This window comes from Chlamydotis macqueenii, chromosome 26, assembly GCF_036417535.1.
Source record: "Chlamydotis macqueenii isolate bChlMac1 chromosome 26, bChlMac1.mat, whole genome shotgun sequence".
NCBI lineage: Eukaryota > Metazoa > Chordata > Aves > Otidiformes > Otididae > Chlamydotis > Chlamydotis macqueenii.
Genome location: NC_141581.1, coordinates 4,745,513 through 4,766,264, shown reverse-complemented (window position 1 = coordinate 4,766,264; position 20,752 = coordinate 4,745,513). Strand labels below are relative to the sequence as shown.

The following is a 20,752-nucleotide window of genomic DNA, read 5'->3' as shown; positions in this document are numbered from 1 at the left end:
GAATTGCTTACTGGGGCTTTCTCAGGCCTCCAGTCCATTCAAAGTTATTTTGTTTTCTGCTTCCCTTCAAATGTTTTTCCCCCTTTTTTCCTTTTACTTTTTTTTTTCTTACTTTATGTGTCAAAAGAAAATCATTTTCCTGACTCTGCTGCAGATCTGCTGGTTCTGATCCCAGTATGGTACTGTCAGAGGGAGCATCACTGCGGGGTGGCGGAAAATGAACGGAAAGGATCTGAAAAATAAGTGTCAAACTCACCCACACTCTGCTTCTGTTTTCCGAGGAGTTCCCCTCCTTGAGATTTGTGGGGACGGGAGGAGAAGAGGGTCTGGGATTCGTGTTTTCTGGTTTGATAGAAGCAGGCTGGAAGAGGGGCGTGGGAGCTGCTGGCAGCAGGGCTTAGTGACGCAGAGTGTTTTTCCCTGGAGGGTGAAGAGAAGGGGATCCGGGAAAGGGGAAGGTTTTGGGGCTTTTTCTAACTTGGCGCCTGCCCAGAACAAGGCCTGGTTTATTTCTGCGTAGCTCAGCTTTCGTAGGGATAGTTCCGTTAATTTAATGCTCTTAAGAACATCAGCTGGGGGCTGTCAGTGTCCTGTAACATGGTGAAACATTTTTTCCTGGCTGGCTGTTGGAGGAACGAGTCAATTCTCCCTGGTCCGGGTGACATCCTGCGGCTCACAGACCTTCTGGCTCGGGACAGGCTTTTGTGTCTTCCCTCTGCAGCTCCTTTTCCGTTCAGCTCCTCCTTGGCCCGCTCCATGGCTCTTCTTTCTGTTCTCTTCTGCTGTCCGCTTGCCTGCCTGCATGCTCTCGCAGCCTGACGAACCAGCTCCCCGCTCTCTCTCTGTCTGTCTCTTGCTGGGCGGTTTCGCAGCACAGTGGCATCTTGTCTCTGCGACGGCGAAGCCTCCTTCGTCCCCCCGCCGCCTGCCGAGCCGTTGGGTGCTCTTTCCCTCCTAGCTCAGCTGGCAAGCATGTGCCTGCAAGCCGCAGCCCTCCCCGCCTTGCACGCCCTCCTGCACAGCACCCTCCACCTCCCTCTTGGGTGGCTCCTCCTGAGCATCATATCAAAGTAAAATCCATTAAACTAAAGGTAAAGTATCTTTTTCTTCTTGAAGTAGCTGGGTTTTAACTCTTCAAGTACCAGAGACGTAGATTGTAAAACTGAGAGAAGCTCATGGTTTGAGGAAGCTGTTTTGCCCTTCCTAACCAGCCATGACCTTCTCAGGGCTCCTTGGCAACTCTCCTCCTCAGAAACTTCGGAGTGCAAAGCGTGTGCCGACAGACGGGGTGGCGGGGTGGGTGCTTTGAGGCTGCGTGTGCAGGCGTAGAGGAGCACCGGGGCCTTCTCGCCCTCTGTTCCTTCCCAAGAGAGGATGTTTCCCCCACCCGTCAGCCGTGCTCCCCTTCCCGTTCCCTCTCAGTATATGAAGTGAACAAAACCCGTACAATGTCTGTGGTACCTAAAGGGTTAAAAACGCGTTGTACAAGGTCAGTAAGGGTCATTCTTGTGGCTTGGACAGTCAACTTTAAAGCGTGTAAAAGGTGCAGCTCAGGTGAGTACTGGCTGGTCTCAAGCGGATTCACAAATACAGTCCACCCTGCCGCCGTAGGCTCGCACGCACGCGCCCGGCTCTGCACGCACCCCTCCGTGTCCTGGAGCCCCGGGGAGGGCGGGGAGGGCTTCCCAAAGAGCTGTCTGCCTGGCAAAAATAGAGCTCGGCGGGCGAAGATGGTGATCTGGCGGGGGGGCTCGTGCCCGTGCCATGGCTCCCTTTCCGGCGAAGGGGCTTGTGGCAGAGGTGAGCTCGCAGCACCCCCTGTTCGGGCTGCGGTGCTTCGCCTGCTGCATATGGCTCGCCGCCATCCTCACGCACCCACGCACATCTCCAGAGTCGTGCAGGTTGGGCTGGATTGTGAAGGAAACTCACAGCGCCATGAACTCCCCAGATGCGTCTCCAGTATGGCCGGCCAGCACTTTGGTGGCCTTTCTCATCCAGGTGCTGTAGTCGATGAGAGTGACGGGGAGGGGGTCCGGGTGGGATCTGGGCCTTCTCCCCCGTCACCCACCCACCTCGCCTTTTTGACCAGAGAAAGTACAAACCATCCCAAAAGGAGGCCTCACTCCAGGGCCTCTCGGTAGGTCCCTGTGCTGGAGCGTAGAGGGTGAGTGAGCGACTGCCAGCGCAAACAGTGATCCCAGTGCCAGCTGGAGCTGCGGCTCTGCCTACTGGGGCTTTCATAATGGGTTTCAGGATGGAAAGGGTAGGTCAGGTCAGACCCTCTCTGCGGTGGGTTTCTCAGCCGTGGTGGCTTTGGCTGGACTGCTAAGCAGGAAGGCTGACTTTGAACACGACTGGCCCCTCATGGGGAGAAAAAATCAGTGAACAGCATCATGGCAGGTGCTGGAAGAGGGTTGAGTCTTTTCTTCCGTACCCTGAAAGGGACTGGAGTTGCTTCTGGGGTGTGGGAAGGAGCAGCACACCTCCTCTCTGGAGATGCTGGTGCTGTGTGGATCTCAGCAGATGGAGAAGGGAAGGAGATCCGGCAGCGGGAATCTGCCGCCCTGCTCGCCCATCTCCGAACAGGCAGCTTAGCAAAAGAGGATAGATCGGGTCCAAAACTGCCGCTGCTGCGACAGCGAGGGTTCTGCTGGAGGCACGGGAGTGACGAGGCCGGGGAGCCCGCAGTGAGGCAGGGTGGTGTTGGAAAAGCCAGTCATGTGCAGAAACCCACCAGGAGCTTGGTCTGGCCTCGTAGCTCAGTTTCTCTCGTTCTCTCGTAAGAAAGTCTTATAAATTAGCAGTTGAAGCATGGAAGGTAGGTAAACAGACTGGGACTGTTCTGGAAGGAGTCACTTTTTGTATCAGTGCTATTTTATTATTATGATTTCCTTTCTGATATTTTTTAATTTTAAATTACTGGCTTGATTTATGTTTTATTTTCCAGTTTGTTACTTTTGGTTTTGTTTGTTTGCCATATTTTGTATTCTTTTGCGTGGCTAGCCATGGCCGGGGCTCGTCACCCTCTGTAGTGGGATTTCTGAGGACGAGGGTTTCATTCTGCCGCTTGAAATACAGCCAGAGCGTAGCGATAAAGCATAAAAGTAGGAAAAAACACCCAAAATGTCCTACAGGACAGAGTGCCCAGCGCCGCAGTGTAAGGACTGTCTTCACCCTTTCTGCAAAACCCCCTGATTTCTGTTTGATGGAGGCATACCCAAAGCGTGTGGCTTTCACTCCAGTGCAGACTGGGCAAGGCGTGACTTGACTTAGCGGAGTCCTCAAGGCAAGCTGGGCCTGAGCATCCGGTTGTGACTCAGGGATGGGAGGAAGAGGTTTGACAACGTCAGTCCTCAGTAAAAGAGCTTTTTGTTGATTAAAAGGCAACAGAGACACGGGAAATGGTGACGACCATTTAGCTATTCCCTTCTTGCAGATGATGCTTTGAGGGCTTTTAAGGGCGCTCCAGTTTGTGGCAGCGTCTGCAGAGAGTCAGATCTATTCATTGCTGTTTGACTGTGTTGGGTGAGACTGGGTTTGCAGAGTTGCCTTGAAAATGTCTCCCTCTCTCTGCTGCTTGGACTGATTGATGGGCATTAGTGGTTGAAAGAAGTGTGGTCTAAGATGTGTCAAAGTGCCTGGGTTACAGTCTCAGACTTGTGGCATCTCCATCACCATCCTGTGCTTCCTGCAGTTCTCCCCGTGTCTCAGGGCACGGCCGTGGTGTGGCAGCGTGTGCCCTGGCACCGAGCTGGTGCCAACGTCCTGCTCCCTACTGAGCAGACGGCGCTGAGATTACCTGCTGCAGCTCGGTGAACACCGAAGTGAGCAGCCCTGTGCCAGAAAGCTGCAGTTCACACCTTCCCCGTCTCCTGGAAATCAGCCCTTCGGCAGTTGTCTGCTGCCAGCGTCAGAGCAGGCCGCGTTTCCAGAGGTGTTCTCCTGGCACTTCCAGAAACAACCTGCCCCGGTGAGCACGGGGGCAGTCAGACCTGCCGCTGCCTCCGAACGTCTCACCGGGCACCAGAGTGCCGCGACAAACCCTCTGCCTCGCTCCTTTGCAAGTCTTTTCTGTAAAACCCTCCTGTCCAAACACATGGTGGGCTTGTTGCTCGGCGATATCCTGGGCATTACCACCGTGGTTTTTCACCTCCTTCAGTCCGTGGACAGCTAATAACTTCCGTCTGCAGGTACAGACTCCTAAATTTAAGCCTCCTGGCAGAAAGTTTGCTTTTCTTACGTACTTTTCACAGATCCCTTCAAAGAAATTCAAGATCCCAGAGACTGCAGTTTGGAAACAAGTGCTTTACCAGCCAGGGCAGGATTTGCCAGACTGCTGTAAAACAGGGAGCTAAAGAAAAGGTCTTTTATGGGGCAAAGCTGGGGGCTTAGTTCTATGCCAGCCGCGCTCACTAGAAGCAGCAGGACCCCTCTTGGCTAGCCCGCTTGGTGTTTTAGTCCTTTGCTTTGTAACATTTCCGTTTTGATGTCCCATTTCATTTCTGTTGGCTTTTTTTTCTTTTCATTTAAAAAAAAAAAAAAGACAACAACAAAAAGCTCTCTTCTTTTTTAATTTTATCTTCCTAAACCAAATTTTTGTACGTTTTATTTTAGATTTTTTTGTTATCATTTTCCTTTTTTTTTTCTTTTATCTTTCCCATCTTTTGTTTTTTCCCCCTTCTTTCCTTTCCCTCCTGAATTTTCCCCCCTCGTAGAACCGTCTGCCCCCCCTCAAGACGTAAAATGCGTCAGCACCAGATCCACCGCCATTCTGGTAAGTTGGCGGCCGCCTCCGGCTGAAAGCCAAAATGGCATCCTGGCTGGATACAGCGTCTACTATCGAGCGCTGGACTCGGAGGACACGGAGCTTAAGGAGGTGAATGATATCCCCCCAACCACCAGTCAGATCCTACTGGAGTCCCTGGAGAAGTGGACAGAGTATCGCATCACTGTCGTGGCTCATACGGAGGTGGGGCCGGGCCCGGAGAGCTCGCCGGTTATCGTCCGGACAGATGAAGATGGTAATTGCACTTTTTCTGGTTTTCTCCCGAGTCCTCTGGTGAATCCGTGTCCCTGGAGTGGGGAGGACACATCCAGTCCCTTCTCACAGCGCACGTTGTGCCAGACCAAAGCCCTCTGTCCGAGCCGTGCAGCGTCCTTCGCTGTGCCGTCTCCCCAAGCCCCTCTGAGAGCTGGGCCCTGTAGGGTTGTCCTTCCCCACTTTAGGGCTGGGCTTTTTGGATTTCTGGGAGTTTTTCATATCGAGCCTCTGAGCAGAGGGGCAGTTTTCCTGTAAAGATGCTCTCCCTGAGCAGGGAAGCAGCAAGGAAATGAAATCAGAGGAGACGAGACGATTGCTGCCAGAAACTGTTTTAAAATATTAAGAGTTCTTCCCACACATTCCTTGTTACTACCTCCTCTTAAAGTTTTGGTTAGTGGTAAAACGGAAGAATCTCTTTCTTAAAGTTTCAGAAACCCTTCAGTGGCAGGCGGTTTAGATTCCAGTTCAGTGGCCCAGCTCGGGGACTTTTAGCACAAACACTGACAATGAGACTTGAACTTTCCTGGTGTTTCTACAGTAAAATAAAGCCAGGGGAAAATGTGTGCGTGAAGGGAGAGAACCCTCACTGCAAGTTGTATCGGTCAAGTAAATAATATAAGTAAATTCCAGATTTCCCAGGCTTTCTTCCTCCATCCCAAATAAAAAGTATTTTTAAAAAATCAACAGGTTTGTCCCCAGTGTGGGTCCTGTTTCCCTGTACGTCCGCCCACATCCAAATGGGTAGAATACCTCGCACAGAGAAAGTGTGGTTTTCTTGTGGATGAAGCTATCATGCACATTATTATTATTATTATTATTATTATTATTATTATTATTATTATTGTCATCATTTCCAAGAATTCCAAAATCGTGCAGCAGCTCTAACCACCATCCCGCCTGCCCTTCCTGAGAGACAAGGGAACTCCAAGGGCGAGTGCTCCTCTACATCCTCTCCACCCTAACGTCCCGCAGGCAGGACCAGAGCTTTTCTGGCCCGTTACAAATTGGCTTTGCCCTCAGAGTGTGATCTGGAACTGTATTCTCTCTTCCACCTGAGCAAACTGAGAACAAAGGTGCCTATGGAAGAGTGGCTGGGCTGTGAGAGGGACCCGTTTCCATGCGCATCTGGGCCATGCAGAGTAGATCCCCCAGAGCTCTTCCCAGTTCCACTGAATAACAGCCAGTGGCAGATGACAAGTTGTCCAGTTTGACCGTGAGGTTTCCCCCTCCCTTCAAGGCCGTAGATTCAGTGAGTGTGTCCCGTAGGTGAAGTGAGGGGCTCCAGCTAGACATCCCCAAGTGACTGTCACCCCTTCCTTCCCTTCCTCGCAGTGCCCAGTGCGCCACCTCGGAAAGTGGAGGTGGAGGTCCTGAACTCAACTGCAATCCAAGTGTTCTGGCGCTCTCCAGTCCAGAACCGCCAGCATGGCCAGATTCGCGGCTACCAGGTCCACTATGTGCGCATGGAGAACGGAGAGGCCAGGGGGCTGCCCCAGATCAAGGATATCATGCTGGCTGACGCCCAGGTAAGGTCTCTCCTACTCCAATCTCCTCTCATGGAAGCTTTGAGGGGTGGGTGCTCCAGCCTCCTTGTCTCATCCCAGGCAACGTAGTGCTGGAGAAGGGAGATTAGTGTCTCGATGACGAGATACGGGTTGTCTTCCTGCAGTTCGTTTGCACTCCCAGACAGTACCTGTTGTGGAGGAGTATGAACTGCTGTCCCAGCACTGAACTAAACGCCACAGCCTCCCTGTGTTGGGAAGGCTTTTAAGACAGGCAAAGGCCGCAGTGGAATCTACTAATTTCTCACGTTCTACTTCTTCCCTCATGCTGGCCTGGTAACTTCTGACCTTGTGTGGCTGCTTGCTCAGGGCCTCCTTCCTCACACTGTGTCTCTGTCTTTCCCTTCTTTCCCCTCTTGTATTCTCACGTGCAAAACCTCTCTTGTTCTCTGCCCAGTGGGAAACAGATGACACTGCTGAATACGTAAGTAAAAAAGTAAAAATCCTCCCATCCTGGTTCTGTCCCTTCCCTTTTCCCAGTTCCTGTTGTGGTGTGCTATTTTCCTTTCCCTGTATTTTTTTTGCAGTGCCGGTGTGCCTGTTTTAAAGCCTGTTGTTGGTGTTCCCGTGCCTTGTCCCCATCCCGTTCACTTTGCTCTGCAACCCTGTGTGATGGTGTAGTTTGTCAGCACGCAGCGCTACCGCAGGGTTTTCCCCTTGGCTCCGAAGGGAGGATGGGTCTGCTCCTCCGTGGGGCAGCAGATGGGACATTGAATTTGGGACTACCTTGGACATACGGGCTGGTCTGCAGGCACCTCTGGCTTGTGTCTGAAAAACACAGGCTGGGAAGGATTGGGTGATCAAAACCCCGTAACTCCTAAGCTGTCAGAGCAGGAAGAAATGCTGTGTGCATTAAAGGGCCGAGATCCTTAGATGCTCATTAATACAAAGCTCTGAAGCACTGTTGGCCCTTTTACCTTTTAAGGAGACCTTAAAATCAGCTTGGCTGCTTGGCATTTGCTGCCTCTGCTAAAATACTAAACGGTTTCGGTGATCGTACAGCTACAAGCATTTCCTTCTTGGAATGGCAGAGTCCCAAGGTAATGCACCACTGGATGTGTGTGTGTTTCCCAGAGGCTGCCAAGCACCCTGCAAGAGTGAGGAGCCTCTCATTTTACAGGTGAAGAAACTGAGTCACACAAAAGGCAAAGCCTCTTGCCTAAAATCCTTGCCCCTGTCCCTGGAAACATCCAAGGCCAGGTTGGATGAGGCTCTGAGCAACCTGACCTGGTTGGAGATGTTCCTGCTCCGTGCAGCGGGGTTGGACTGGGTGGGCTTTGAAGGTCCCTTCCAACCCAAACCATTCCGTGATTCTATGATTCTGTGAAAATCTTAATAAAACTCAGTGGCAAGTGTGCAAGCAGAACAGGTTTCTTAACTTCTAGAAGAAGTTTCTCCATAGCTAATGGCTTCCAAACTTGTTGATCAAAATCCCGCTGTTTTGAAGTTCTGCTGTTCACCTCCCTGCTCGGCTTTGGGGCAATACAGATATTTTCAGGACCAGCAAATTCTTCCCCAGTGCTGCCCTGAGATTTAATATTGAAAGCCCAAGGCGGGGTGGGGGATGAGGGCAGAGGAAGGCCAGAGAACATGCACAGTCTTCACGTCTCCCTCCTTGTCAGGGCCTTGGAGAAAACCCTGCTGCGTACGCTCTCGTCCGGTTTGATTTAGCACGGGTGTGCCTTTTACCGCGCAGCCCTCTGAAGGGCTGGCTGCCTCGCGGGAAGGGCCGCTCTGGAGGCCAGTCTTCTCCCGAAAGCTCTCGGGAGCCAGGTGTGGTGAGGCTGATAGAGGGTGGAGGAAGGAGGGGGCTGGGGATTTAGCAGAGCGCTTTAGCGTGCGAGCAGAAAATGTCGTCTTGCGCTTTGCATTCAAGCAATCTCTTTAATATTAGGAAGGCATTAAAGAATATCTCTGAGGAGAGAAGGGAGGTGGGTAATGGAGAAAAAAGCGTAATCTCCCTGAAGCTGCAGAGGCCTCCTCTGAGACAGCACAGTGAAGAGGAGCACTTTGAAGAGCACAACAGCATTTTGATGGCTGGAGCAGTTTGTGTTGAGATAGGGAACGTGTGAGCGGTAGATCTGGAAGAGAAGACGTTGAAGCAGGGCCCTGCAGAGCCACGCGGCATTTGCCCAGCGGGGCAGCGGGGTGTGCGTGCCTCTCACCGAGGGAACATGGCTGTCATCCTCCTACCGACTGCCACATCTGCCCAGTTGCCCCAGTGTTGTCTCGTGGTTTCTGATTCAGTGAATGTTCCTGCATGCTAGAAAAGGGCTGAGACCCCTGCACAGAGGAGAGATCTCCCCTTCTGTAGGTACCTGAATGTTGACATGATTTTCCTTTGGAATCTTGCAAACAGGAGATGATCATTGCTGGGCTCCAGCCTGAGACCGCCTATTCCATTACCGTAGCCGCCTACACCATGAAGGGAGATGGTGCTCGCAGCAAACCGAAAGTCGTCACCACGAAGGGGGCAGGTAAGAGTCTTTTCCAGAACGGTTGGGACTGACCAGTTCCCTAAAGCCAAGGAGCTCTCTCTCCGGACTCAGCTTCTTTCCTCCCACTCCACTCTTGAAGGACAGACTTGCAACAAATGCCACACTGCCCCAAAGACAAAATTATTTCTAGTAACCCAGAAACACCTTCAGTCTTCACAGGCAGCCCTCACTAAATGACATCATTTTCTGTCCAGTGCTGGAGAAAGCCCAGACACACCAAGAAATGCAACAGAGGATTAATTTGTTGCGTGTAATCTCTTGTGCTATAAGTTCCAGGGCAGAAGCAGAAAGAATCTCTACCTGGTCTGACACCGGAGAGGCTGTTGCTGTGATGGCTGGCGCACACAGGTCCCCTGGGGAACAGCAGAGCCAGAGTTCTGCTGCCATGGTGTTGACTCACCCAGATCTGAAAAGCAGCAGGCAGAGAGTGGCTCATACTGCCCGTTCTTGTCTTCTTCTAGCATCGTGTCTGAATGTACGTCCCCTCTTTGCTCAGGAGTAGCAGAGGGAAGGGTACTGACAGCACTGACCTTTCCTCGCTAGCATTTCTGGGACCTGGGCTCTGTCTGCACGTACCATCCAGGTTCACTCCTCCCTTTGACCTATGCTTTGTGGCAAAGTGTCCGTCAGCGTCCGTACAGGGATGCGGTGTCAGGCTGGGACAGCAGGGCCCAAGCAGACGAAGGGAAAGGGCAGCAGGGTATCCCATGCTCCTCCAGCAGTTGTGCTGCAGGCTGAAAGGAGAGATGCACGCTCTGCCTGCCCTCGGCACCTGCGTTCCTGTGGGTTTTGCTCTCGCAGCTAAACCTCAGCTCTGCGGTGTGGGAAGGGTTTTGTGCAGGGAGAGAGACCACGGTGCCTAGACCTGGAGTGGTCCCTCGCCCAGCCCATCTCTTGTTGGAGTGTGGTTACCTTCTCTCACCCCATCTCTCATGTGCTCCTTTTTTTTTTCCTCTGTCAGATGATGGCTTTCTTCCCCTTTCATTTCTTCTCTTTGTCTACTCCTTCCCACCCCTGGCTATTTTTTCTTCTTAGTTTTGGGGCAGTCGTCTTCACGCTGCCTGTAGCAGCTCCATAAAGTGACCTCATCCCTTGTTTCTGGAGGAACGTTGCTCTCTGCCTCAGCAGAGATGGAGGGCCGTTGGTCAGCACGGCGTAATTAACCCAGAGACCTCTGCTCAGGCTCTGGCACAGCACAGGCGCTCAGCTGAGGGCAGGGCTCGAGAGCCCTGGCCTGGAATACACCGGGCTGGAGCCGCGCTTCCCTTTTCCCTGCCCTCAGATCTTCCTCTCATTTTCTGTTCTTGCATTCAGATAAGGGAAGGGGATTTCAGCCTTTCTCCTGCTGCTCCTGCCTAGTTAAGGGAACAATACACAAGAGAACAAGATTGCTTTTGAGGACACCATTTCTTGTGGATGTTACGGCAGGGTGTGTTCGGATGGCAGCATCCAGGCTCCTGTCCTCACGCCTTTTCCTTTGTTCACCCTCTTCTCCTTCCCCCTCTGGCTTTGCCCATGTTTCTTCTCACCGGCTCCCTGCTTCTCTCTTTGCGTTTCCCTCTTCCCAAGGCTCTCTGCCCTTTTCATTTTTCTCTCTGCCTCCCTCTCTTGTCACTCTCTCTTGTCACCTCCCCTCATCTCTCCCCATTAGGATTTGCAGTGCAGGTGATCAGTCACACAGGGATGTTTTCTCCAGCACAGCAGCTATTACCCAAAACTCAATTTCCCCCAACTTGAAATAGCTATTTTTTAAAAAATCTCTCAAATGGCTCTGTAACATTCTTATCTTCTTTGCAGTGTTGAGTCAATATACCTTCTGAGAGGAGAGATTTCTTTCTTCATCATTCAGGGCTAGGGGCTGAATTTAAATACAGTCATACATCCAATTTTCTCCTTTACTGTCCAAACCAATTGCAGAATAAAACACTTTGCCCCCCTCCGCGCTTCCCTCTCACCTTTCTTCCAAACAATATTTGTTGTGCAAATGTAATATTTTCAAGCTCAGCTGATTACGGTAACGTTTGTGATAAAAACCAGAACATAAAGGTAATGGCGTTGCTTTTCTCTTTAGTGTGTTTCTTCGGCATTTCCAAGGGAGGCTCTCCCAGCGCTACTCCCTCGCCGTTCCTGGGCAGTCTGAAAGGAAAAAAGTGTTTGTTTCAGAGACGGTCCCTCGTCCCCGTGTTCAGGTGGCAGTCGCTGCAGCAGGCACAGAGCTTTCCCCAGTTTGGCTCTGCCGGGATCCCCACACAGGCAGCCGGTCCCTCCGGCTCGCTTCGTTAGCCGCGCTGCAGCTCTCCAGCCCGCCGACCCTCGGGCAGAGCCGCGCTGCCAGAGCGGGACGGGATCTCTCCTGACTCCATTCCCTCTCCTCTTCCTGTTCAACCAGCAGAAACACCTAGTTGGAGAGAAGGAAATTAGATCTCTGGTAGTGCAGCTGAGTGTCAATGACGCGTGAGCTGGAGGTAACGCTCTGGTTTCTCCAGCATCAGGAGCTCTGAGCCTGCCCGTGCCCTTGAACGGTGGCTGTGGGCTCGCTTGGCAGCCGGGCAGTGCCAGGGCTCGTTAGGCAGAGGCACAGCTGAGCTCCTGCACTATCCCCCCAAACACGGAGGGACGAACTGATGGGTTAAGGGGAGAGATAACTGAACGTACACCAAGAGCTGACCTTTCTCAGAGGAGAGAAACTGCACAGAGTAAACAGCAGCTCTCCCTACCCTCTGCTTCACGCAGATTTTGGGCTCTGTCTCTACTCTCTGTGTGCTCCCTTCCTTCTGTACCCAGCTGGGTGACCAGATGCCTGCCAGACTCGCTTAGCTGGCCTGGTGCCGGCTGCTCCGGACCTGGGGCTGCCCAGGCTTCCTTTCCCATCCCTCATTACTTCACCCTCAGCTGCTCCGGACTTCCCAGCCTGAGCCAATCCGTTCCGGTTCTTTCTGCATGAGTTGCACTGTGTAACAGAGAGAGAAAAGAAATGATAGGAGTTTGGGGGACTCCGGCGTTCATTCTTCCCTGCCCTGGGAAGCAGTCTGCTCGGGTGGCTGGGACAGGAGGCTGGGAGGTGGGACTCCTGAGCTTGAGCGTCCAGCTGTGGGAGGGTGTGTGGGCCAGTGAGAAGGGAGGAGCTGCGCACACCTTTCCATCCTGAGGAAAGGGAAGGAAATAAATCCAGAAATGTTTCAGTGCCTCACAGCTGACACACTGGCAGTGCATCTCATTTCCTAAACCCAGTAGAGACCAAGAGACCATCCACCAGTGTGGTGGGTGGGTGGGAGCAGCTTGGTGTACAAGGGGATACGCTAAAGTACCTGGAGTCCAGCTGAAACCTTGCCGCTGATTTGAGGAACCTGTTGCTGCAGCTGAAGAGTCTCTGCATCTCCTCAGCAGCCACCCCGTCCCACGTCTGACTGACAGTGTCTCTCTTCTCTCCCAGTCCCAGGGAAGCCCATTCTGTCTGTGCACCAGACAGAGGAGAACACTCTTCTGGTGAAATGGGAGCCTCCGCTGGATGCAGAAGGCCAGGTGATGGGCTACCGGCTCCAGTTTGGCCGCAAGGATGTCGACCCCCTGGCTACCTTGGAGTTCTCGGCCCTGGAGGATAAGTACACGGCTCCCAGCATCCACAAGGGCGCCACGTATGTTTTCAAGCTGGCCGTGAAAAGCCGGGCTGGCTTTGGGGAGGAAGCTGTGCAGGAACTCACCACCCCTGAAGACATCCCCAAGGGTTACCCCCAAATCCTCGAGGCGAGCAACATCACTTCCATGTCGGTCCAGTTTGGCTGGCTCCCCCCCGTGCTGGCCGAGAGGAACGGAGCCATCGTCAAGTACACCGTGGCCTACCGGGAAGCCGGTTCTCCTGGCAACCCGCTGGAAAAAGACCTGCCCCCCTCCCCAGAGAACTCCTACACCCTCAACGGCCTCAAACCCAACACCGCCTATGATGTTAAAATCCGTGCTCACACCAGTAAAGGCCCTGGGCCGTACAGCCCAACCGTCCAGTATCGGACGTTCCAGCTGGATCAAGGTAGGACTTACCGGTTTCTCCTCCCTCTCTCTCCTTGTAACCGGGGCTGGTGCCAGGAGGCAGAGAGCTGGAGAGGTCAAGCCGGGCTCAGCCAGGCTCGTGAGTAAATGCAGAACACTCCGGTGTCGCACTCAGTCCCTCAGCTCCTCTCTGCCTGGGCCAGGTAAGTCCCTTTTACCGCTTCTTCTAAGTTAAGTCCGGACACCCTTCTTTCACTGGCACCCGAAGTGGGGGGCCAGTCGCTGTACAGGTGGGAAGAGCATTTTCTTCAGCTTTTGCAAACAGCCAAAATAAAGCAGAAAAACCAAAACAAAAACCTCAGAAGGTGACCTGGGATGGGTTTCCTCACCTGAGCATGCTCAGAAAGCCAGCACCGCGTTCCTGCAGCAGCCACCCAGACCCATAAGGGTTGGGCAGAGCCATGCACTCTCCCTCACCCCTCCCTGGGCTTAGGCGTGGGGACAGGGAGCACTGGGAGATGGAGCTTGGCAAAACTCAAGCAGAGTGTGGAGGAGGGAGAAGCCGTTCCGTTCCTGCAGCAGCAGCCAGACCCAGACTGGCAGGCCGTTTTGCAAGCACCTGACGTTCTCTTCCTTCTCTTTCTCGCTCATCCTTCCCTTTGCTGCCTTTTCTTCTCCTTTCTCCCCTTCCTCCTCGCTTTTCTCTCAGCAGTTTTACCCAAAAACTTCAAGGTGAAGATGGTGACAAAGACATCTGTCCTTCTGAGCTGGGAGTTTCCTGAGAACTACAACTCTCCCACCCCATACAAGGCAAGTTCAACAGAGGAGTTGGAAATGTGTTTCTTCCCAGTTGCCTGGGATTTTTGTCTGTTGGTTTAAATAAGAGGTTGTAAGAGGCAGGAATTCTGGGTTCCTGCCTCAGATGCGGGCAGATAATGGTTAGTCACTAGATCAAGGAGATGGATTGAAAGTCAGGGCTGTTGGGTTGCATTCTCACCTCTGTTACCAAATCATGTTCTCCGTAGGCACGTTACCGCGATTTTTAAATTACCAGATAAAAATTTCTCTTCCCAGAAAAGTCTCAAGGCTTTATCCTGCATCTGCCTAATACCTGGGGACCCTCTTGTGCAGTGGGCAGAGGAGACAGATGGCTTCCCACTCCGATGCCTCCTGTTCCTGTGTTTGCACCGGCTCTGGCAGGGCTGGGTGGAGCGTGGCACAGCTGAGTGCCCCATGTTCTCTGCAAACTGAAGTGATGGGGAGGAAGGAGTTTGGTTCCTTGATCAGTATCGGTCTTGGTCACGGTACAACTTTGCTGCCTCTTCACCTCCCACAGATCCAGTACAACGGGCTGAATGTCGATGTGGATGGCCGCACCACCAAGAAACTCATCACCAACCTGAGGCCCCGCACGTTCTACAACTTTGTTCTCACGAACCGAGGCAACAGCATGGGTGGCTTGCAGCAGAACGTCGCTGCCTGGACCGCTGCTGACATGTTACCGAGGAAGCCGGAGGTGACTTACAAGCCTGATGCTGATGGCAATGTGGTGGTGATTCTTCCAGATGTGAAGAGCTCCGTGCCTGTCCAGTAGGTTTCTGTTAAACTGCAGATGTGGGGTGCGCAGTTTCTGTTTTGGGGGTCAGCCCTGATGGCTGGAGTCCACAGCACAAACCCGCAAGGGCAGTGGCAGGGTGTGTGTTCCCCGCGTTGTTAGCCTTGCTTACTGTTGTCTTGGGGAGCTGCTTCCCAGAGCTGACAGGGGATGCTAAAGAAATGCAAAGGGAGTAGATAAGGAGACATGTCCTATGGAGCTGCCACTGAATCCAGGCTCCTTCCCAGAGCAGCAATAACAATTGTGCTAAATTAAAAACAAGGGGCTTGCTGGGTTGGGCCAGGGGGGCTGTTTGGGCAAACGTAGCCTTCCACATCGGTGTGCGCGCTCTCTTCTTCTATGGCTTCTAAAAGGAGATTAATTCCTTCTGTTTCTTCTGATTATTCCCAACTCTTAGGGCTTACTACATTGTGGTGGTGCCTCTAAGGAAGTCTCGGGGAGGACAGTTCCTCAACCCCTTGGGCAGCCCTGAGGAGATGGACCTGGAGGAGGTGAGTGTGGGTGAAACTGAAGCCGGCTGTAGGGAGAGAGCAGACAGCTGTGATGGACGGGATGGGGATCTGGGAGCCTGGGAAGGGGGGGTTTTGGTGTCTGTGCGCCACGTTCTGAGTAGCTACGGTGTGGTCAGTCAGAGTGGGATGGTTTCACTCTCCTGCCTTCCTGCTCCCTCGATGGTGCTGAAGGCATCACGGCTCAGAGTGCTCCTTTGCTTCCTCCAGCTCGTTCAGGACATTGCCAGGCTGCGACGCCGAAGTCTGCGTCACTCCCGACAGCTTGACTTCCCCAAGCCCTACATCGCTGCCCGGTTTCGCTCCCTCCCCTCCCACTTCATCCTGGGGGACATGAAGCACTACGACAACTTCGAGAACAGAGCCCTGGAGCCGGGGCAGAAATATGTCATCTTCATCCTGGCGGTGCTCCAGGAACCCGAGGCCGTAAGTGCTGCCTGCTTTCTCGTGCCCTCGTCAGACGCCTGTGCCCCTCTGTCCCCGTTACCGACCAGCGACAGCAGCTGCTCCTTCCTGAGCTGCCAGCAGCCCCGCTGCCCTCCTGGCATTCTCCGAAACTGTCTCCCAGCAGATGCCAGAGCTTGAGGTTTTTTTTCCTTTGTAGAGACCTTCCAGTCCAGCTGCGGAGCTTTGGCACGTGGCTTGTTGGAGCTGTTGGTGCTTGTGTCTGAATGCGGCAAACGCGCCCATCCGAGCAGACAGGCTAGCGACGCAAGCATCTTGTGCACCACTTCTGCGTCTTGCCGGTCTTCGTGGGCAGGGCTTGCTACACTTGCGGCTCCAGATTTGGGTCGAGCACGAGGAGGTCTGAGCTGTCCCCTCAGGACTGCGCTCGAGTTCAGAGATCCCGAGGTCAAACCCCGTTACAAAGAGTGATTTCTTGCAGAGGCTGTGCTTTGTATTCCTCGGAGCAGCGACCCTGGGCATCCGCATGGACAGACACGCGGACGCCGAGCAGAGAGGGGAACATTTTTTTATGGAAAACTACACATGCTCTCTGCTCTTTTCACCACTTCAGCACCTCTGCTGTTTTCAGTGGTGTTTGGCTTTTTGAAAACAATCGTTTGCCTGCCTCCTCTCTCATGCACAACGGGAAGCAGTCTAATACTTCCTTGTTTTTAAATCCCCCTACGGAGTTGTAGCAGGAAGATATTTGAAATTAAGGATTTTCAGAGGTTTTTTCCCCAAATAAATATTTAGTTGTGTATTTGATATTAAAGGATTAGGCTGACACGCTCCTGAATGGGTTTCTCAATCGGATTACTGCAGCTTGCGGTAATTTCTGCTTTAGAACAAGGTACTGCGTATCGCTCACAATGGCCTGCATCCGAAGCAGCTCCCAAGGATGGAGCAGCATTTCGGTCTTGCTGGGAACTGACAGAGTTCAAGGACGCAGAGCCCAGATCTCCCGTTCTCCTCCTGTCCCAGACTTTTCACTCAAACCGGGGCGTGCCGGTTCTCCCTTGTGCCTTTCCGTGTCTGTAGTTTCTGTGTACACTGCGAGGGAATGCAGCCTTCCTGGGGTGAGGAGATGGTGGCATTCATGGGAACAAGACAGCAGAGCCCCTTGTTTAGGAATCAGAAGGGTCTGAATGTGCCTCTGATTCTCCTCAAGAGCCCTGCTCGCTGCAGAGGGAGCAGAGGAGACATAATGCATGTTATTAATTTATATTTAATTGTAAGCATTGTTTTTTTCAGTCGCCAAACCGGCCTGTTTCTGAGCATTAATTCTTACTTTAATCCCTCCCCTCTTTCTCTGTAATCCCATCCGACTGGCAAAATCCAGATGGTTACATGAGAGCTTGGAAAACGTGGTTGTGTGTTTTTGGCAGCGGAGAGGGCTCGGGGACATGGTGGGACAGAGGCAAAGTCAACTGGTTTTCTAAAAACGCCTTCCTGGCTGCAAGATGAGGCGAGCCATAGGCACAAGGCGGTCTGCAGCCTCACGTGAATGTGATCTTGCGGTGGCCTGCCTTGCCTGGAGCTCGGGAGGAGGACGGTACCTGTCACCTGGATGCTCGGAGACGAGTTTTTGCTGTAGGCCGAAGAGGGTATTTGCTCTGTTATTGTTTGGTTTGTGCTGCAGAGAGCTGACATCCTCCCTCGCAGTTTCTCCTGTGCAGTACTGTGTGCTTGCCTGTACTTTTCTGACCCATTCCATCTCTGAACTCTGCTCCACAACTTCCCATGTCTTCCAGACTTTTGCTGCGAGTCCGTTCTCTGACCCCATCCAGCTGGACAACCCTGATCCGCAGCCGATCATTGACGGAGAGGAAGGGCTGATCTGGGTCATCGGGCCTGTCCTGGCCGTGGTGTTCATCATCTGCATTGTCATCGCCATTCTACTCTACAAAAAGTAAGAGATGCTTCTTGCCTGAATCTGACCATTCTGAATGTCCCCAGCTCTGGCCTCTGAAGGGAATTTCCTCCTTGGTGTTAGAGTTGTCAGCTGAGGGCAAATCCGCCAGCACCAGAGAGGAGCCCTGAGGCACAAATGCTGGAATGGAAGGGTGTGACAGGCACAGGAGAGATCAGCAGTGGGCTGCAGGGACTTGCTGCTTCATTGTCTGCCCCATGGCACTCTCAGTAAAGCTGTGCTTGTCTGACAAGCGGTCTGTTGTGGCATGTGTGCAATGAGTTTGCCAGGTCTCTGGCCCGTCTCCTCCAGAAGAGCTGCCCACAGCCACAGCCTCAGGCTCCCCTTTCCCTGCTCTGTGCGCATGCGCGGTGGTGGTGATCCAGGCAGAGCACCTCTGTGCTGTGGGTCAGCAGAGACCTCCATTGTTCTTAAACTGGTTTTCAGCTAGACCTGGGAGATGAGAGCACAGGAGTAATGCGGGTCTGCAGGAGAGAGGAGGGAACAAGCTCTGGAAATCTCTCCCTTTTCCTTGGCTTTCTGAGCAGCTCCTGGTGTGGGGATGAGAACGGGGGCCTCTTGAGCACACACAGGCCACGCTGTGCAGTGAAGGAGGGCAGGAGAGGAAGCAGGAGGAGCAAGAAAGCAAGAAAAGGGGCAGGATGGCAGCTATGGCCAGTGCAGGGCTCTCCTTAGCTGGGACATCCCATACCCAGGATGGAGGGAGCTCTCTTCACCCTGCTCCATCTGCCTCCTTATGCACCCCGGTGTTGAAGGTGCTGGACACACCAGTGCTGTGGGGTCAGGACTCAGGTGGTCCTTGGTGTTCATTAGCACTGGTCTACATGGGTGATCTTTGCTCGTCCCACCTTCCAGCTGCGTTACCAGGGTTAGAGCTGAGCAAATACTTCCCCTTTCCCCTGCAAGTCCTGTCTAACCTGAACATTTGTCTTGTCTTCTCTCCACTTACCGCTTTCCCGGACAGCAAGCCAGACAGGTAAGAGCACCAGATTTGCCGCTTGCTTAGGTTCTTTCTTGCTGGGCTGGCTGTGTGTCAGGCAGTGCTCGCTGCCTGTGGTGATGGGGCTTTGCTGGTGCCGTTCCTGCCGTTAGATCTGTGCTGACAGAAACCCTGTGTCAAACCAGCACGGGACCCTGCTTGAGTCAGGGCTGAAAAAGTGAAGAAAGCCCAGCTCTCTCCTGTTTGTCCGTTCCTAAAGGCCCTTTCTCAAGCTGAGCAGCAGTGACAGTAAACGGCTTATAAAATGTTGGGTTAATGGAGCAGAGAAACACCCATTTGTGTTGCAGTCGGAGGTGAAAGTGGGTTTTCTCCGTGTCTGACTGCTCCGTTCAGGGTGTCCCTGAGCCACTGGCGTGTTGGAAACAGAATCTCACCAGCTGAGCTGGCCTCTCGCCCTCCCGCAAAAGCTGTTCTTGCCCCGTCAGCCAGGGACTTCTGACAGGGTTCGGTTATGACTGCAAAAACGAGACTTATTTAAAACTGTTTCCAAGGCTGGGAGAGCTTTCACTGGAGGTAACTGATGGGTTTAGCCAGTGAACTCTTCACAACGGTTTCAGAACTGTGGCAAAAATAAACTACTCCCAAACTGCAGAGTGGTATAATTCCAAACTGCTGCCCCATGCCGTGCTGGCGGGGCTCGTGCCACTTCTTCTGGCTATTAATGACGTTAAGAGACAGCTAAAAATGCCCTGGATAACCTCCCTGCCTCGGTAGTTGCTGTGATTGCTGCAGGCACGTTATTGGAGGCTTCTGGGGAGCGCTGCAGCCATCTTGCTGGGAGGGCCAGGGCAGCGTTTGCAGGCCTCTGGGCGCGGGTCCGCGTGCTCTGCCGGCTGGAGAAGTTCTGCTCCCAGCAGTTTGTCGCTGTTCCCTTGCCAGAGGTTATCGCATCTTCAGAGCAGCACTGGGCTTTGCTTCCACATTCTTTTCAAGGAGATTGAGCTGGGTCAGCAGAGACTTTCCAGCTGCCTCCACTAACCCAACCCGTTTTGAGCAAAATAATTAGGAAGCACTGACATGTGCGGCTCAGCCGGCAGGCTGGAGCGGGCTCCAGCGTCTGGCGAGGAGGTGAGACGGATCTCAGCAGGCACAGCTGTGATGGGAGAGGATGTGTCTATGCTGCTTTTTGAACCCAGATTTTTAGGGTTCTGCAGATCAAAAAAAGGTTGAAAAGAACTGCTCTGACTTCTCTGTCTGCAGCAGGGCACGGAGAGGTCCTAAACAAGCCGAGAGAGCAATGGCAGTGCTTCACGCCCAAGGTCACAGCCAGGAGATTCTGTACTTCTCCAGATTGTTGTGTTGGCTCTGGGTCTTCCAGGCTGGAAATGGCTTGGCCAGGGTTGGAAGGTTTGTGCTGGCAGAGCTCCGCAGAGTTCGGCGGAGGCTGCTCTGTGCGGGAAGGCTGCGGTGTGAGTTCACCGCACCTCCGCTGCTCCCCACTGCCTGTCCGTGCTTCTGTCGTGGGAAGGGGAACTTCCAGACTCGGCTGAGAGCTGCTGAGGGGCTGCTGGGCCCTCGTAAACCCAGCAAACACAGCACTGACAAAACCTTCCAAACCCCAGCCCTTTTTTGATGCCAACCTACGTCCTTGGCTGCGTCTGGCCCTGGTTTTGGTGGGAGCTGTGCTCAGGTCTGACCACGGCCCGAGTGGCTGGAAAGACTGAAAGGCCCGTAAGCTAAGATGCTTTGTCTTTTTGTGTTTTGCTTTTTGGTTTTTTGTTTTGTTTTTTTTTTTTAAAGCAAACGGAAAGATTCAGAGCCACGGACAAAATGCCTGCTGAACAATGCTGAAATCACCCCTCACCACCCCAAGGACCCTGTGGAAATGAGGCGCATCAACTTCCAAACTCCAGGTAAACTGCAGACCGGCCGCTCTCACTGGGGCGGCCAGCGCGGAGGCCCTGCCCTTTCCCGAACCCATTTCTGCCACGCGAAGGCTGCCACCATGCTGCCTCTGAGGCCTAGCGCTGACCTAGGATGCAGCCGAGGAACCTCAAAGCCTTTGTGCTGAAATAAACCTTTTCTGGGAAACCTGGAGGAGCTTGCGCGGGCTCTACCCAGCGCTAGCGAGGCGGGAGGAAGGGCTTTCCTGGATACCCAGCTAAACTGGTGCGCTCTGGGCTGAGTACACAGCTGCAAGTGCCGTGGCCGTGCCGAGCTTGCCGG

The 20,752-nt window shown here is 53.2% G+C and overlaps 1 protein-coding gene across 11 annotated transcripts in view; it reads left to right on the top strand.

The window, feature by feature from the left end:
- Positions 1–20,752, top strand: part of PTPRS (protein tyrosine phosphatase receptor type S) — a 157,507-nt gene that overhangs the window by 115,830 nt on the left and 20,925 nt on the right. For 3 of the 11 annotated variants that reach the window (XM_086767701.1, XM_086767705.1, XM_086767700.1), the window contains exons 11-21: positions 4,716–5,021; positions 6,374–6,567; positions 7,001–7,027; positions 8,963–9,080; positions 12,535–13,125; positions 13,795–13,895; positions 14,422–14,675; positions 15,098–15,191; positions 15,420–15,635; positions 17,408–17,565; positions 20,327–20,439. In XM_086767701.1, the coding sequence (XP_086623827.1) occupies positions 4,716–5,021; positions 6,374–6,567; positions 7,001–7,027; positions 8,963–9,080; positions 12,535–13,125; positions 13,795–13,895; positions 14,422–14,675; positions 15,098–15,191; positions 15,420–15,635; positions 17,408–17,565; positions 20,327–20,439 (2,172 nt within the window). The remainder of the gene's footprint in view (positions 1–4,715; positions 5,022–6,373; positions 6,568–7,000; positions 7,028–8,962; positions 9,081–12,534; positions 13,126–13,794; positions 13,896–14,421; positions 14,676–15,097; positions 15,192–15,419; positions 15,636–17,407; positions 17,566–20,326; positions 20,440–20,752) is intronic. The other 8 variants (XM_086767706.1, XM_086767702.1, XM_086767709.1 and 5 more) reach the window with 4 other exon arrangements.